The 15,659-nt window shown below is 40.6% G+C and overlaps 1 protein-coding gene across 1 annotated transcript; it reads right to left on the bottom strand.

Moving 5' to 3' along the window:
• Window positions 1–15,315, bottom strand: rc3h2 (ring finger and CCCH-type domains 2). Its single transcript, XM_062434876.1, has 19 exons — window positions 15,085–15,315; window positions 14,838–14,955; window positions 13,942–14,175; window positions 12,982–13,157; window positions 11,590–11,790; window positions 11,283–11,415; window positions 10,172–10,290; window positions 8,557–8,669; window positions 7,802–8,101; window positions 7,507–7,709; window positions 7,091–7,413; window positions 6,860–7,006; window positions 5,171–5,308; window positions 3,009–3,197; window positions 2,696–2,945; window positions 2,050–2,134; window positions 580–799; window positions 280–443; window positions 1–176 (listed from the first exon to the last, which is right to left on the bottom strand). Exons 1-19 carry the CDS (start codon window positions 15,313–15,315, stop codon window positions 29–31), a joined length of 3,492 nt encoding a protein of 1,163 aa, XP_062290860.1. The 3' UTR covers window positions 1–28.
• Window positions 15,316–15,659: the final 344 nt, after the last annotated feature.

Genomic DNA, 15,659 nt, shown 5'->3' with positions numbered 1-15,659 from the left:
GCTGATCAGAGTCAGACTTTGTGTCCCCTTAGCTCCCATTGAGCAGCATCTCTGTCCCTGGTGTTTCAGGACACACCCGGGTAGAAGAGTCCCCAAGTCGGGGAGGTCCAGTCCGTAGCACAAGCTTGCCGACACCCAGACCTCCTGAAACCAACCCTCCAGGAGAAAGAGACTTCCTGGAAAACCAAAAGAAAGGAAGGGAAGAAAGATGATGATTCAGTACACTGATAGTTTCTCATACAGAAAAACCACTCTAGCTACTGTTAGGTCAAAATTCACCTGAAAGCCATCTTTTTGAGCAGGTGAGCATCCATTTTTTCTGTTGAAGGACCCTCTGCTAGGGCGTGCTCCTCCACAGGGGATGAGAGGAGTGGAGAGGAGCAGGATGGTGGGAGGAGGTGGGAAGCATCCTGAGACTGTGGGGTGGCCAGGTCTAAAGAGTCCTGAGAAGCAAAGACAATTAAAAAAAAAGTTGGATTAATTAAATTCCAAACCTCAAAACATCGCTTCAGAAATCATCAAGCAACATCACAGACATTATCTCCAAATGAATGGTCTGATCTACATAATCATTCCAACCTGAGACTTTATCTCCTGGTTGTCTGAATCCTCCATGTGCAGAGCGCACAGTTCAAGCTCAATGTCTCGGTCCGGGTCGGGTTCACTCTCAGCCCGGTCACATACTCTGTCCCGATCCTGGCTGTAGGAGGTTTGACGGGTTTGCAGATCAGACACGATTTTCTCTCCACTGCTTAAAGAAGTCCTGCGTCTGTGCAGCTCTGATGCACAAAGCTGCTCACTAAATCCACAAACACACATAAACATATACAGATACATAAACAATATAATATGGTTACTTTTTCAAAAGTAAAGTAAAGCAAATGCAACAGTACTTGGTATGTGTATATCTTTGGTATCAGTAAAGATGATGAAGGTAAAATATTTATATTATTAAAATTATTAAAATGGCATGACAGAATACTGGAAGATATGTTTAAACTACATAAGATATACTAGTGCAGAGGACTTTCCTGACTCCTTCTCTTAGCTGCCAAGTGGGTTTTTACCAACCAGCTAGCAGCTCTATTTTTAGCCTGACCACAGAGAGGAAATGACTGCATTACAATGAGATGGGAGAGAGGGATGAGAGAGGAAGAGTGTGTTAAGAACAATCGGGAATTAAAGGGCATCTATTATGCACATTTCCAGATCTATATTTTTATTCTGGGACATCACTAGAGTAGCTTTGCATGATTCAAACACACCAAAAACTAATTGTCTCATCTTATTCAACTTATACTCTATTTATGCAGCCTCTCAGTTGAGGCAGTCTTTGCTCCTGTCTCCAAAAGAGCCCACTCTGTTCTGATTGGTCAGCTTTCCAGAAGCTGCTGACGGGCAGCATGTATCAGAGTTGTGTGAAGCTACTGCCAATGCAAACCCAACATGTTCTTCTTTATTGCTTCATATCAAAAGCTTTTACGAGACTAAAAAAATTTAGATGAAATACAACATGTTCCTCACACAATTAACAGAAGTCTTTAACTAACATTAAGGTCCAATGAAATGAAACAACATACAGACATATTTGGAACTCTTTGTTCAGTGGATCAGTTAGAAGTAATGCAGGTAGAAATAGTTCAAGCAGAAAGAGTCACAGTGATAATGATGTTAGATGAAGACCAGCACACCTCCAACAGGTAAACGACTTATTTTACTTTGTCCTGCTGTGTAATGGAAAAACACTCACAGCATGCTAGCTCGACTCAAGTCATAGCTCAGCATGACCCTTAAACTATGGGAAAATGCCTTAATGTTAGCGGAGTGGAGTAGTGAACTTGCACGTTGTGTGTGGAGCAGATGAACATATAAGGAAATCTGTCACAAGCCAACGTCAGTTTGGACTGAAAGTAGAAAAAACCATTGGATACCAAGCGTTCAGAGCAGTCTGAAGCCAGTGCTTTTGCTCAGAGCGATTACTTCTACATACATTAACCTTATTATTTGACACTTTGGTCAAAAAGAATGGAGCGTGCGAATGTTTTGTACCTTTCTAGGAAACTGGAGTGGCTGGAAGAGTCTGATCCTCTGGAGCTCCACCTGTAGTCACTGTGATCCAAGTGTGGGTTGTAATCTGAGTAAATAGAGACACATCAAAAGCAACAGTCAATAAAAAAACAACACTGATTAGATATATACTGTATATGAATAACTTTTTATGCATTTGTGTATTAACACAGTTTAGTGCCTCACAGATAAATGACATTAATATTAAAAACGGCTGCATCACATTAGCAGGATGAAATATACAACTTTACATTAAAGACTTGTAGACAACAAGAAAAACCTGATAAAATAACATAAATAAATCCAAATAACAAAACATGACAGAACATCATTATGATTAAAGCTGAATCATAAAAGGCAAAGACAACATGCCAAAGGCAAACACTGACAGCTAGACTATAACAATTGGTTTTAAGAAGTGATACTGACTTGATCTCCTTAGGCAGGTCATTCCAAAGTCTCATCATATAAAAAAGAAAAAAACAAACTTATCTTACAACTTATTTTCTGACACTTCTTTCTTTCCTTTTCCCCCCTCTCTCTACCCATGCCAGCCTTGTTACCTACTGCATTTTCTTTGCCTGCTTTCCGCTGTCATTTCTCGCACCACTCTTTTATCCTTCCTCACCTTTAAAGTTGATGGGAGTGGTGTTGGCACTGCCCTGGCAGGCTGTGGCTTGGACAGGGTCGGTGGTGTGGTACCCTGTGCGAGAAGCCCTGGATATGGCTCCCCACTTGGATATAATGGGTCCCTCACTAAAGGGAATGATTGGGTCTTCGTCTTTCAATCGCCGGTAGTGATCCAATGAATGCAGCCATCGCTTTCCCACACCACCACTGCTAACGCCACCACCTCCACCTCCGTTATTGTCCAACTCCTGCATGAGAAAAACAGGAACAGTCGCTCAGCGCATGCATGTCAATAATAAGCATGCTCCTGCTTGTGGGTGTGTGAAGAGTCTCACCGAGTGCTCTGAGCAGGAGTGAGGTGCAGCATGAGTGAGTGTTTCCGGCTCGAAGGGGCTGATGCAGGGGCCGATAGTACCACAGGACCATGGAGAATAGTGTGCTAAACTCTCCTCACCTCTGTACCTGCACCCCACACACTGACCTCCACTGCTCTCCACATGCTAAAAGAGAAAGAAATGGAGAGAGGGAGATAGAGATAGTTTTAAAGCGATGGTGAGACACACTCCTTTGCACGTTTCCAAAAGGTCACAAGGATTACAGGGACTTGGGGATTTTCCTTGACTTAGGGGTCACCTGAGAACAATATCTACAATCGCCATGAGAGAAACTGTAAATCTCTTGTTACAAAGCTTTCCCTTCAGCCACCAATGACCTTCTGCTGAGCATTTTCTTTTAAGACAGGAAAAAAGATGTAGCAGTTTGAGAAAGCAGCTGTTTGAACAATGTTTGGTGCTTTTCAATACACCTGTTTTAAAGTCCTAACATTGGTTGCCTGTCAGTTTTTGTATTATTGATTTCAAAAATCTTCTATGTATTTTTTTATAGCCAACTTTATAGTATTTCATCAACCTACTTTTCTGACATCATTGCAATGTATGAATCAGTAATATTTTATAGCCATTATTAATTTTATTGAATAATTTATATGTTCATGTTTCTAAATGCTTTATCCTCTCATATATATCAAACCCCCCCCCCCCCTCCCCTTTAAAAAAAGAAATATTTTAATCTATTTTATCAGTTTTATTACATTTTCATTTTCATAATAACACAATGGGGTGGCACGGTAGCTCAGTGCCTGCTTCACAAAGAGAAGGTTTGAATACACCAGCTGGCTAGAATTTGCATGTTCTCCCTGTGTTCGTGTGGGTTTTTATCCCACAGTCTAAAGAGGTGAACTGAACACTCTACATTTCCGGTAGGTGTGAATGAATGTATGCGTGCGTGATTGTCTGTATGTGTTAGTCCTGTAATAGACTATCTGTCCAGGGTGCATCCTGAGCTGGGATCAGTCTCAGCCCTATTGTGACCCTGTACAAAATAAGTGGGTATATATTAGATAATGGATCTTAAGTGAAATGAGATACGTATACAGTGCATGTTTTTTCGGAGGCTTCCTACAACTAATACAGCATCAAAAATTTCAATTTATTCCCTCATTTCAGTGCTGAAATGCTAGTACTTTGCTATCATCCCTATGGCAAGCTCTGGACATCATTAAATAAAAGTAGTAGTAGTAGTCTTTTTGCTGTAGGTATGTTTGTTTATGTTTGTTATGCAGATGCTTCAAAATCATATTGAGACTGAAAAGGTCCTTTTGGGGTCTTTAATAAGAGCTCTTTTTAAGGTGGATATCTTCACAAAAACATATCCGATGTGCCGTTAAACAAAGCTTTACTAAACTGAAAGCCTGAGTCACTGCTTGTTAAAGTCTCTCCTCTCACTTTCTCTCATTCTATCTATCTCTCTCTCACACACACCCACACATGCATACACGCCACAATTGTGCATTGCTATGATATCTTCACCCACAGTTGCTAAGCAACTATCTCCCACTTATATAGCATTAGACACAGCCAAAGCAAAAGCTTTCAGGATAGGAATTAAATCCAACATATTTCAAAAATGGTAAACTATACAAGTGATTCATTAATCTTAGTTTCATGAGGCTGTAGTGACAGTATCAAAGGGATAGTTTGGGTTTTTTGAAGTGGGATTGTGTTAAGTAGTTATCCATAGTCAGTGTATAACCCCATTTCCACTACATTTTCTCAACTGTAGAACATCCGTATTCCTTCACATGCTGTGCACTGTATTACGCCGCAGCAGCACTTTCTCACACAAACAGCTGATCTGCTTTTTTAGGTGGCTAAAATACATTTTGCTGCTGGACTCATCCACAGCAGTACTCCGGTCAGCTTCTCCAAACTGGGTGGGTGCCGACCCAAATCTACTGCAGGTAATACACTGACTGTGGATAACTATCCAATGCAACCCCATCCATAAAAATCCAAACTGTTCTTTTAATAAAGTAATCATGGTAGCATTTAATATGTGCTGCCTATAAGCCTTAATTATGCTCTTTGTTTGTGTTAGCATATATAGTATGTTGGCTCTCTTATTTTCTTTCTACCTCAGTTCCAAAATCGATGGTGAAGATTGGGGAGGACTGGGAGGGCCTGTTGGTGCTGTGATGGTGGTGATGATGTGCCCACTGTTCCTGCTTCCTTCTGAATAGATCCTCATAGCCCAGAGGAACACGTCCATAGTCCTGACAGGAGAGCATTGGAAAAGAGAAGTGCAGGTGAAAGCAGGAAAAGGAAAGAGAAAACAATACTTATATTCATATACTAATTATATATCAACAGTTTAGTTACAACACTGAAAAAAGGCTGAAGCCATGACAACTGATAAGTAAAATTCAGAGTTGTATCTCAAAGGTAGAGCCAGATTTGTATGCAATCTTTCTCCAAAGTTTCCCAATTATATGTAGGTCTGACTATTTTTTTATGTTTGGTCTTGGTCTAGACATGGAAGCAGACGGAGGGGCCTTTTCTGAAGATGTAGGGATGGAAAAAACAACTTAAAAAACAATACAATGCAAAGCGATATAACAACACTCACATTATAATAAGTAATAATGTTTTGTTTTTGTTAAGACTGTGTTAAAAGGGTGGTCACAATAGCACACAATGCAATATATGCCACCATATACTTTACATGCAAGTACAGGGTAATATGCTATATTGCATTGTAATAAGTGAATATATGTGAATATATGATATATATAGAATACAAATTGTGCTGTCCTGCATGACTGGGAGATCATTTTTTTAGGTGCTCGCTAATAGTGGTGCATGACAAATGAATGTTGCAAGGGTTCAAGTCTTGCTGCAAAAAGAATAAATCAATATTTATAGTTGTATTACAATCCATCCCCTGATGTGTAAGTGAAGAATAGTTGTTTTTTATAAAACACACAAAAACATATTTTGTCTGTCATAGTATTTTCCACTTAAATTTGAATAACTGTCGAACAGATGTATATAAATATAAATACATAAGCCTGTGTCATTCATTATAAATATATCTATCACAGGTAATATGGACACACAAAGTACTGTTAAATATGGCTGTGTATTAAAGCAGTCATGGAGGTGATGCTGTAAGATGATGTCAAATAGTGAGTGGGGGAGGCAGAGACATATTTGGGTGAGAAGTGGGAGGACTACAGAGGAGGCTGAAGCTACATACTGCAGCTCTGTGGCTGGCAAGGAAGGTAGAGGTGAGATGATACTGTATGTAGGAGTAAAAAGGGAAATTGAAGGAAAAGAAACTGCGGAAAAGAATGCAGCATGAATTTGATCAGTGTAAGTTGAGCCAACATCAATTAATAAAGATGGATTCACTGGATGTAATGTATGTTACACAAGAGATATTCCATGTCAACAAGAATAGAAATACAGAAAGCTAATTAGTTTAATATTACCCTCAGCAGAGAGCATTATTTTTAATTATTACAAGGCTCAGAGTGGATTATTTCTCTTACAGGACACCCACTTGTCAATAATTACGTTTGTTTTTTAGGGCATTACACTTCTTAAATAGATTCTATGTTGGCACTGCTACTGTCAATGTCGGATTAAACGTGGGAGCAGCTTGAGCCTAACAAGAGCTAGTTTTAAACATATATATGTCCTAAACTGAAACAATTATGTGGCAGCTACTTCAGAGGTGAGTTGTGGAAAATAAATCTGTCCATCCAGTCAGAAATGAGTATTCTCCATGGCTACAGTGTAAGACGTGCATTTTTTTCACCTACCCTGTGTAGGCCTGCACGGTGTTCGGCTCCAGAGCAGTAGTTGCTGTCTAGAGAGTTGAATCTCTCCCTGAGTGGAGGCTGGTAGACAGAGGAATGCAGCACCTCTGGAGGCAGTGAGTTACTCCTGGCATCCTCTCTGTGGTACAGCTATAATGATGATAGTCAACATAATCAATAAGGTTATAGGATGATCAAATGACATGGTAGCATGATCATTAACAGAAAGCTCACCTGAGGCCTCCATACTCTCCTGCTGTCATAGAGGGGAGCATAAACACCATGGGCAGGGGCCAGAGGCCCATACTGAGGCTGACCCGGGTGGGGGTGGGGGTGGAAGGCAGGAGGAGGTCCCATCCGATCTCTAGGTGGGTGTGGCGGGTATCCCGAGGAAGAGGAGGAAGATGGGTGTGGCGTCTGAGGATCACTAGGGTAGGAGGATGGTGGAGGGCCAATGGAAGGTGGAAGAGAGGATTCTGGGACGTTGGAGGATCTGAGGAACCGAGCCAGGCAGGGTTTGTGTGAAGGATGGAGAGTAGATGTATAGTAGGAACCTGCTGGAGAGGAGGAAGAAAACATTCATTTGCACTTTCTGAAGAAAAAACAATATTTTCTTTTTATTAAAACTTTTATTAAAAATAAAGACTCACAGGTTGATTGATAGTGGTCCGTGTCATATGCAGAGTGGGGCTCCTGATAGTACATCTCTGACGCCTGAGAAGGATGTGGTGCACGCAGCATGAACTGACCATGTTTGGGTATAGGACCGCCACCATCACCCCGTCCAACTGTGTTCAATGGAGATGACGTTGCGGAGTGGCTGACTGGAGTCCTGGGAGGAGAGGTGGGCTTCCTAATGGACAGAATTACAACATAAAGAGAAATAATGAACAAATAACATTGTGTTAACGTGCTGTCAAAGAGGAATAAGAGGAATAATCTTACTGTTCTGTTGACCCTGACGTGGTTCTGATTAGCCCGTTGGAACCGTTAGCCCCATTGGATCCATTTGGCACCGCTCTCTTCATTTCCTCCATCATGTCAGCTCCTCTGGAGATAAGCTGAGGGTGAGTCAGGCCAGGAATTCCCTCTGTGTTATCGCCTGTGCCTTTGAGGCCCTGCCCCACTCCTGCAGACACATCTGTGTGGATGCTGCCCTCCATGGTGAATGTTTTACCCATGACCCCAGGTGCTAGAGGGAATGCACGGCCAACACTGCTGCTCTTCTTATTCCTCAGTCTAAATCTGCAAAGAGAAGAATTAACAATCGGAGAATTAAGTGTAATAGGGATGATGTATGTTATGTATATTTGCATTGAATACAGTGTGTGTGCATGCACATGTGTAGCCTTATTACTGCAATAATATTATGACAGAGGACCTCTCATAAATCCTCTTGTAAATAGATACATGATTAGATAAACAACATTTAATTAAAAAGGGGGGGTTGGGAGAGGTTGTGTAGACCTAAATTAAAGCAGAGGAGAGGTATTTTTCTTACAGGGTGGACTAAGCACATCTTAGGCTACAGATCCTTAATGTAATATTGCTAATTGTCTAATTTCATCAAATTTACCTAAAATAAAATTCATGCATTTTTAATCTGATTATACATAATAAACTCATAAAGTTCTTTGTTTTGTTTATCTTATATATAATATAAAGGGAGTCTATCTGTAACTTTGCATGTGCTCACTCACTTCTCCAGCTCATCCTGTGTGTGTGCAAATGTACAGTTGGTTCCTCTGGGACAGCCTCCCTGCTGACGAAGGTCTCGGCACATGCTGGTCTTATACTTGCTGTTGGCCTGAGGCTGCGACACACACGGACACAATACATATTAACTGTAACATGAAACTAATGCATCACCTCTACTGTTCTTCTGAGACAAACAATCACTTTATTGCTTTTCCCAGATGATTTTTACTCATAGTGTTAATATTGTAATAATATATATATATAAACAGTACATACATACATTACGGCTCATTACGGCTCATATAGTAGTTTGAAGTTGGGGATTGTGGCAGTTATCATAGAACCTGGTTAACGCTTTATAATAATAAGTGTAAAGTTCATGTCGCAGTGATAGTTAATGTTTACTCTTCAGAGTGTTTTACTGTATTCTTCACTAAATTATACTGTTGTGACTAATTTACTATATCCAAGGTGGTTCTGTTGTTTATTTGCAGACTCATTAGAGGTTGAAAGGAAAGAGTCTCAAAATTCACCACAATGGATGCCAAATATATGTCAAAGACACTGTGCTGGGAAAAAAAGGAATGATGTCACAAATCAAAGCTCACAAACAGGTGTGGGCACACTACAAAGGATTATTGCTAAACATCATAAAAAAAATATATCAGATACTTGAAGCAGAGCCTCTGTGATACTTTCTTATAAATCATTAGCTTCATAAATGTTGTGTTTATGGCAGGGGGGCTACTTCAAAACTGCCTCCAAAGCAACCATACAAAAATAGGTCCCTTTAATCCACAAAATGTCTTAGCCAAAAGGCAGAGGTGAAGATGAGTAGAAGGTTACACACATAACATTTGCTTTGTCTCTTTTGTGGTGCAGAGAATCATTTCCTGCTCCACTCATCAGCTGTGCACTGATTTAGTTAGTCAGATTAAGGCAGGGGTAAAATCATCAGGTCATCTTTTGGAGCCTGGTGGTAGGAGAGGAGGGCCTCTTCAGTGTCGAACGAAGGTCAGAAGATATGAAACAATTTTGTCTGAAATTCTAATTTGATTCATTATTTAATCCCTCAAAGAATCAAAGGTATTCCACAGTTAAGGACTATGATGGCACATGTTCTTCAAGGTCCTCATTGGTATTAAGATATGATGGCCATATGTCAACTGTACCTTTAACAAGTTTCCACAATTTAAGAGGGCATGTTTTATCCAGGGTGTGGACAAGTAAGATGTTTGATATCATAGCTGTTTTATCTGTTAACTGTTAACTGTTATTATAATGCTGTTATAATAAAACTATCAAATAATTAATGGTTATTGAGTTAAGTACCTTTACTGCTACAATGTTAGTGGACAGAGATCATTTCATTTCCTTTTAAGTATTTTAGACACCACAGCTATGACTATACTGGAGAACCCTGAACATTTTTTCTACAGTGCAATTTCTCTTCCTAGGATTGTCCGTCTTTACTGTTCTGCAATTTTCCACTGTGGAAATAATATGTTTATGATCTCTGCCAGTCTCATCGCCTGCAACCCATCTAATTTTTTGCTTGCTGTGTTGTCCATTTTAAATAACAAAACCTTTCGATCGCATCGTGGCACATCAGTGTACCTGTGGAGTGTCGTGGCTCTTCTTGCTGAAGTTCTGTATGAATTCCACCAGTCCGTGAACCACCAACTTTACAGCCAGCATCACACTTTCCAGCTCCTCCCATGATGGTGCTGGGTCATCTGCACACAGATCAATAACACATACTGTTTAGTAGAGATTCTTATGACTGTACAAGGTCTCAAAAAGGCATTATCGGACAGGACATCCTAATACTTGAGCTACAGTAAAACTCTCTAGCTGACTGTTTTTCAGATGAGGAAACCAGCAGTTTTTTAATTATCTCCGTTAAACAGTATGCTAACAAAAAGGTATCAAAAGACGCTAAACAAGTGTCTTTGATGTGGTTCCCCGCACAAATAAATTCATCCTGAGGACAACATGAATATCAGTATCAAATTTTATGCCTATCAATATCAACAGTATGTCACCCTCATAATGGTGCTTAATCCTGAACATTGACTGTCTGTACATAATTTCACAGTAATGCATCCAATAGTTTCTAAAATATATTTCAGTCTGGAGCAAAAGGGTGATGCAGGTAGATATTTTTATATTTTATTTAAAAATGTATCCATTTAGTATCTGGTATTGGTATTGCAGGGTTTCCAAACAATTTCTGTGGGATATTATACACTAGTATTGCAGGGGTGTAGTGTACAATCGTGGTAAGAGCTGTATGACACTATAGACAAATTACAGTACCTACATCTGTATAATACATTACACTGAGGTAGAATAATATAGCGTCTGACTTTTCATTCATAATGCCAGAAGCACTTGTTTCATAACAATATAATGACTAATAACAAATTACTAACAAGGTTCACAATACAGAACACATTTATGAGAGCCATAATATTTTAAAAGTCAACCACATGATTCAACTCCCTGCTTAGTCATTGTGCATGAAGTGCTAGTCATTGTGCATGAAGTGTGTTTCACAGAAAAATAATCATTAGTTTTATGCTGGCTAATTACATTTTGATATGTGAGTGTTACAGCTAGCCTATTTTATATCACTTATATCTCATTAATCTTTGTTAAGTGTCAATTGTTCAGGCTCATGAATTTAATCATTCAGATGAAATGTGTTAGTGTTAAAGTGAAGTACCTGGATTGTGGTCTATGTTAGCTAGTAGCTCCAGGTGAGGTCTAAGGCTTGTGAGGTTGGCAGGATCTCCTGTCCTCTGCAGAACAATTGTAAGCTCCTGAACGCTCTTTGCAAATGACTCTGGAGACTGGAGCTAGAGCAGAGAATAGAAGAGATTAGTCTTAAACAAGTTAAGAGTAGAAACATCTATCAGTAAACATACAGAAACTAAAGAGGCTACTCACCATTTGAAATGTAATTAAATTGACAGTTGACAATTGGAGTAACAGCTCATTACTAATGACTAGCATATGATCCATAACAGTACCTTGTCAATGATAGACTGCATATGTGACTTGTGGACCAGGTCTCCGTACAGCAGAGAGGACCACTGCTCAGGTGAAATTCGTAGGCCAGCCTCCATGGCAATGTGGACAATCTGAGCGTCATGTTCTCTCCTGAGAGCCTCGTATGTACGAAACTCTTCCTTCAGCTGCATCAGTGAGGAGTCCTCATCACGCTTAGTCACCTGAGGGGCAGGAGAGGTCCGGTGATACAGTGATGGGGAATAAGAAAGGTGGATCGAGAAACAAGAAAGAGAAAAGAAAATGTCATCATCTTGTTGCTGATACAGATCAAATGGAAGGATACTCAGTTGAATATAGAATTTTCAATCCCAAAATGAAGCTTCACACATTATCATATTCAATCGTGCTCAAAAAGGCAAAAAAGAGCATGACATAGCGACTGACGAAAGTATTGGCATTTTGGACTAAAAAATGTGATAATATATATTATTTGATTATGTTGCATAACTTGTTTGGGGAAATGTTCATATTGGTATTTTGCCCTGACACCGGGCTAAGTGGCTGATGAAAGTTTCATTTTAGGGTGAACTATTCCTTAAACATGCGATCATACCATATTTTGGTGTGGGAGAATATACTAATATTAGAATTTCGAAACAGTTGTCAGTGTCTTCAGACTTGTAAACTCGATTCAGATCAGACAAAGGGATTGTCCCTTTTTCATAATCTGCCCTATGAGTAATCATCATAAGACACCAACACATATTACTGAACCACCAGCTATGAATTACAAATCTCCCAAGCTCAACGGTCAAAATTACAGCTGAACAGATTTGGATTTCATCATCATTCAAGCACTTGCTGCTGTCCATCCTCTTAAAAGCTCTGTCAGGTCTTCTTTCTGTTCCTGCATTTTCATCTATCTGTTTCTGCATCTCTGCGCTGTCTGTCTCTATCTTGCAAGGCGGGGCAACAGGGGCAAATATAGACTGCTGTTACATCACCAGCAGATAGCTGGCATTTCTGCCCTACCAGCGATGTCTGTCAGACACAGAAATACACACACGCAAATAAAATATAACTACAGAAGCCCATATCCTTATTACATGTATGACTTTTAGGCAATAAAAGGATATCAGTAGTACCACTTTAATGTCAGACTGAAGCAAACTCAGTACACTTCGATCAATTAAAAAAACAAACAAACTTTGCTTATTTTAATTTGGCAGCTTATTTCTTGGAAAATATTCTCTCTAACTAATGACATGAAAGTATTAATTTGCAGCACTATCTCTTCAGTACTCTCTTCAGTAGCACTGAAGAGAACGGCTTGCTCCCATGTTATTGTGTTTGCTCATATTTATGGGTTTGTTGTGTGTCTATGTGTGTACACTCATTCATGATCCCTGTACCTTGAAGCAGGAGGCCCGGTAGAGCAGCTGCACCACGTGGCCTATGCTGGTTTTGGAGGCCTGGGGAAACCGAGCCTCCAGCTTCTGGACTACAAACAAAACCAGCACTTTCCGGGACAGAGCTGAGCCATCCTCCAGAGCCAGCAAAACTAGCTTCAGTGCGTCTTCCTGCATAGCTGATGAGGAGTTGGTTGGGTGAATGTAGGGATAGAGCGAAAGACAGAAAGAGATGATGACAGAGAGAATAAATAAGAAAGAGATGCAGATAGAGTACAGAGAGTGAGCATACAGTATGAGCATGGATACAGTATACATGCAAACACTAAACATACTCTGACATAGCAAACGCAAAAAATATAACCTTTATTATTTTAACACATAATGGTGCTTGAACAAGGTGTCCTCAGACTTTTAAACGAACTCATTCTGATATCATGATGAGAAACATTTTCCCAGTCAGAATCTGCCCTATGAGTAATCATCACAGGACACCGAGTACCAGCTCCAGCAGTCAGTTGGATGAGGAATCTAAACAGGCAATTTAGACAATTCTGGACACAATGGGACCAGTCAACCAAAAGGCAACTGATTCATTTAAAGTCACAGAGTAGTTCAAATAAGAGCTTTGAACAGTCATGTGATTTCATGAGTATCAATCCAACAGGATTGTTTACAGACTTTACAATAACTGAGAAACAGCTGCAGCAGTTTTGCAATAAGAGCAAGATAACACTCAATTGTTCCCACGACTGTGTCCCAGGCATACCGGCAATGTGAATGCCAATTTTAACAAGTATTGTGCAAAAATAGCACATGTGAAATCTTCCTAAACACTTGAACATGTACAAGTCTTCCAAATAACATTCATTGCCTTGCTTCACAGAGTTACATGTTTGAATCAAGAAGCATGATGTTTACAGTATATTGCTGATGTGTGTACTGTATGCTATGCACACTCACCAGGCCCCAGGAACTGGCAGCCTCGCGCCCTCACTGCTGCCCAGAGGTTTGCAGAGAGCTGCTGGGGGTTTTGGTGCTGCAGGATAAGCTCGGTCACTGTTCGTTCACCCAGCGACCGACCTGCTCGCACTGCCCGCACACGGCCCTCCTCCTCCACCAGCTGGCAGTTCACCAATGTCACCAGCTTCCTCTGCATGGGACGACTGAGCACGCTGGGACTCAGCGTCGCCACACCTGTGGCAGGCGAAAGCTTTGTGGTAAAACAGTGCAAGCGTGTAACTTCCTCACCATGAGAACATTTACTTACTTACAGATCAGTCATTTTTAAATCTGACTGATTTTATCTAGATTTAACTCTATATAATAAAAAGCAATGACACACCTATATAGCCTCAGAAATAACAGAGCAGCAGCAAAGATGGGTCTTCAATAATGATGTCATATTTAAACCCCTAATCATGGGAAGGTAGGCATCAGAACCTCCCTTTTTTGTGGTTCAGGCTTCTCAGGAAACCAGACATGGTAATGTGTGAATTAGAGGGGATGATATAATTAGTCAAAAACGATGTTATTGCAGCCAAAAAGACTAAAAGATGCCACAGCACTGTCACTCAAAATTGGCTGAAGAAAGAAGCGGAACTACAGGTCAATTTCTTATATGGTTATGCAGAGAGGTGTTTTTTTCTTCAGTACCATAAAAGTACAGAAGCTTTTAGGTGTCATGAGAAGTGTGAGAAGCATGAATGCCAAGTTACAAAGACAGCTGAACTGCGGCCCCCGCACATTTGGTACGAAGAGCTTCATTTTCTTTCTCAAACATCCACTTTCTGAAACTCTAAAATGTACCATCAAAAGCAGACATGCATGAATGCACACACTTGTGCAGACACACGTACCTTTTGCTCCACTGATAGGTTTTAGGTAGAGAGCAAGCTCCTCCACACAAACCCTGCAGACCTCGTAATGCTCTACCTCTGCCGCACTACTCAGACTGACCGGCTGCACATCTGGGACCTAAGAGACATACATCAAGAGAACACAGACACACAGGAAAAGTGCAAAGTTTTGAGTTTGAACTTGCTGTCTCACTGTAACTGACTCATTATTATTCAAATAAACATGACTTCATTCTCCGTGACTCACCTGAGCTCCGACCAGCTGCAGCAGGGCACAGTTTACCGGCAACAGGTCAATATCAGTGCTGATTGGTGTCTGATCAAAGGGGCAGGCCTTGCGGTGCAGCTTGTGTAGGCAGGTCTTACACACCGTGTGGGAACAGCCCAGGCTGATGGGCTGGTGACCGCTGCTGTCAAACTCATTGTAGCAGATGGGACAGGACAGGAATTCTGTCCACTGGGCCGCCTGCACTGGCATCCTGCCACCACACCACTGAGGGAGGCGTCGCCAAGCTCAGGGGGAATGCATGTCAACGCGTCCTGACAACAGCTCCTCCTCGCCAGTGCCGAGAGTAACTGTGAGGGAAAAGACATTGAGTTATGTTTTAGTAAGTTTGCTAACATGCAACATGACGTTAGCGGGTCAGTGGGCAGAAATAATGCTGAAGAGTGCTATGAAATGTTGTACACACATTCATGGTTCCCAGAGGAAGAATTATACTGACTTTAGTGTTCCCTTGACTTTTCCTCTACCGTCATCATCAGACATTTTGTCCAAAATTTTGGTTTATATTAAAAAAAATACTTGTAAAATTACTGACA

This window comes from Scomber scombrus, chromosome 15 (genome assembly GCF_963691925.1).
Source record: "Scomber scombrus chromosome 15, fScoSco1.1, whole genome shotgun sequence".
NCBI classification, from domain to species: Eukaryota; Metazoa; Chordata; class Actinopteri; order Scombriformes; family Scombridae; genus Scomber; species Scomber scombrus.
This window is presented reverse-complemented; position numbering and strand designations above follow the sequence as displayed.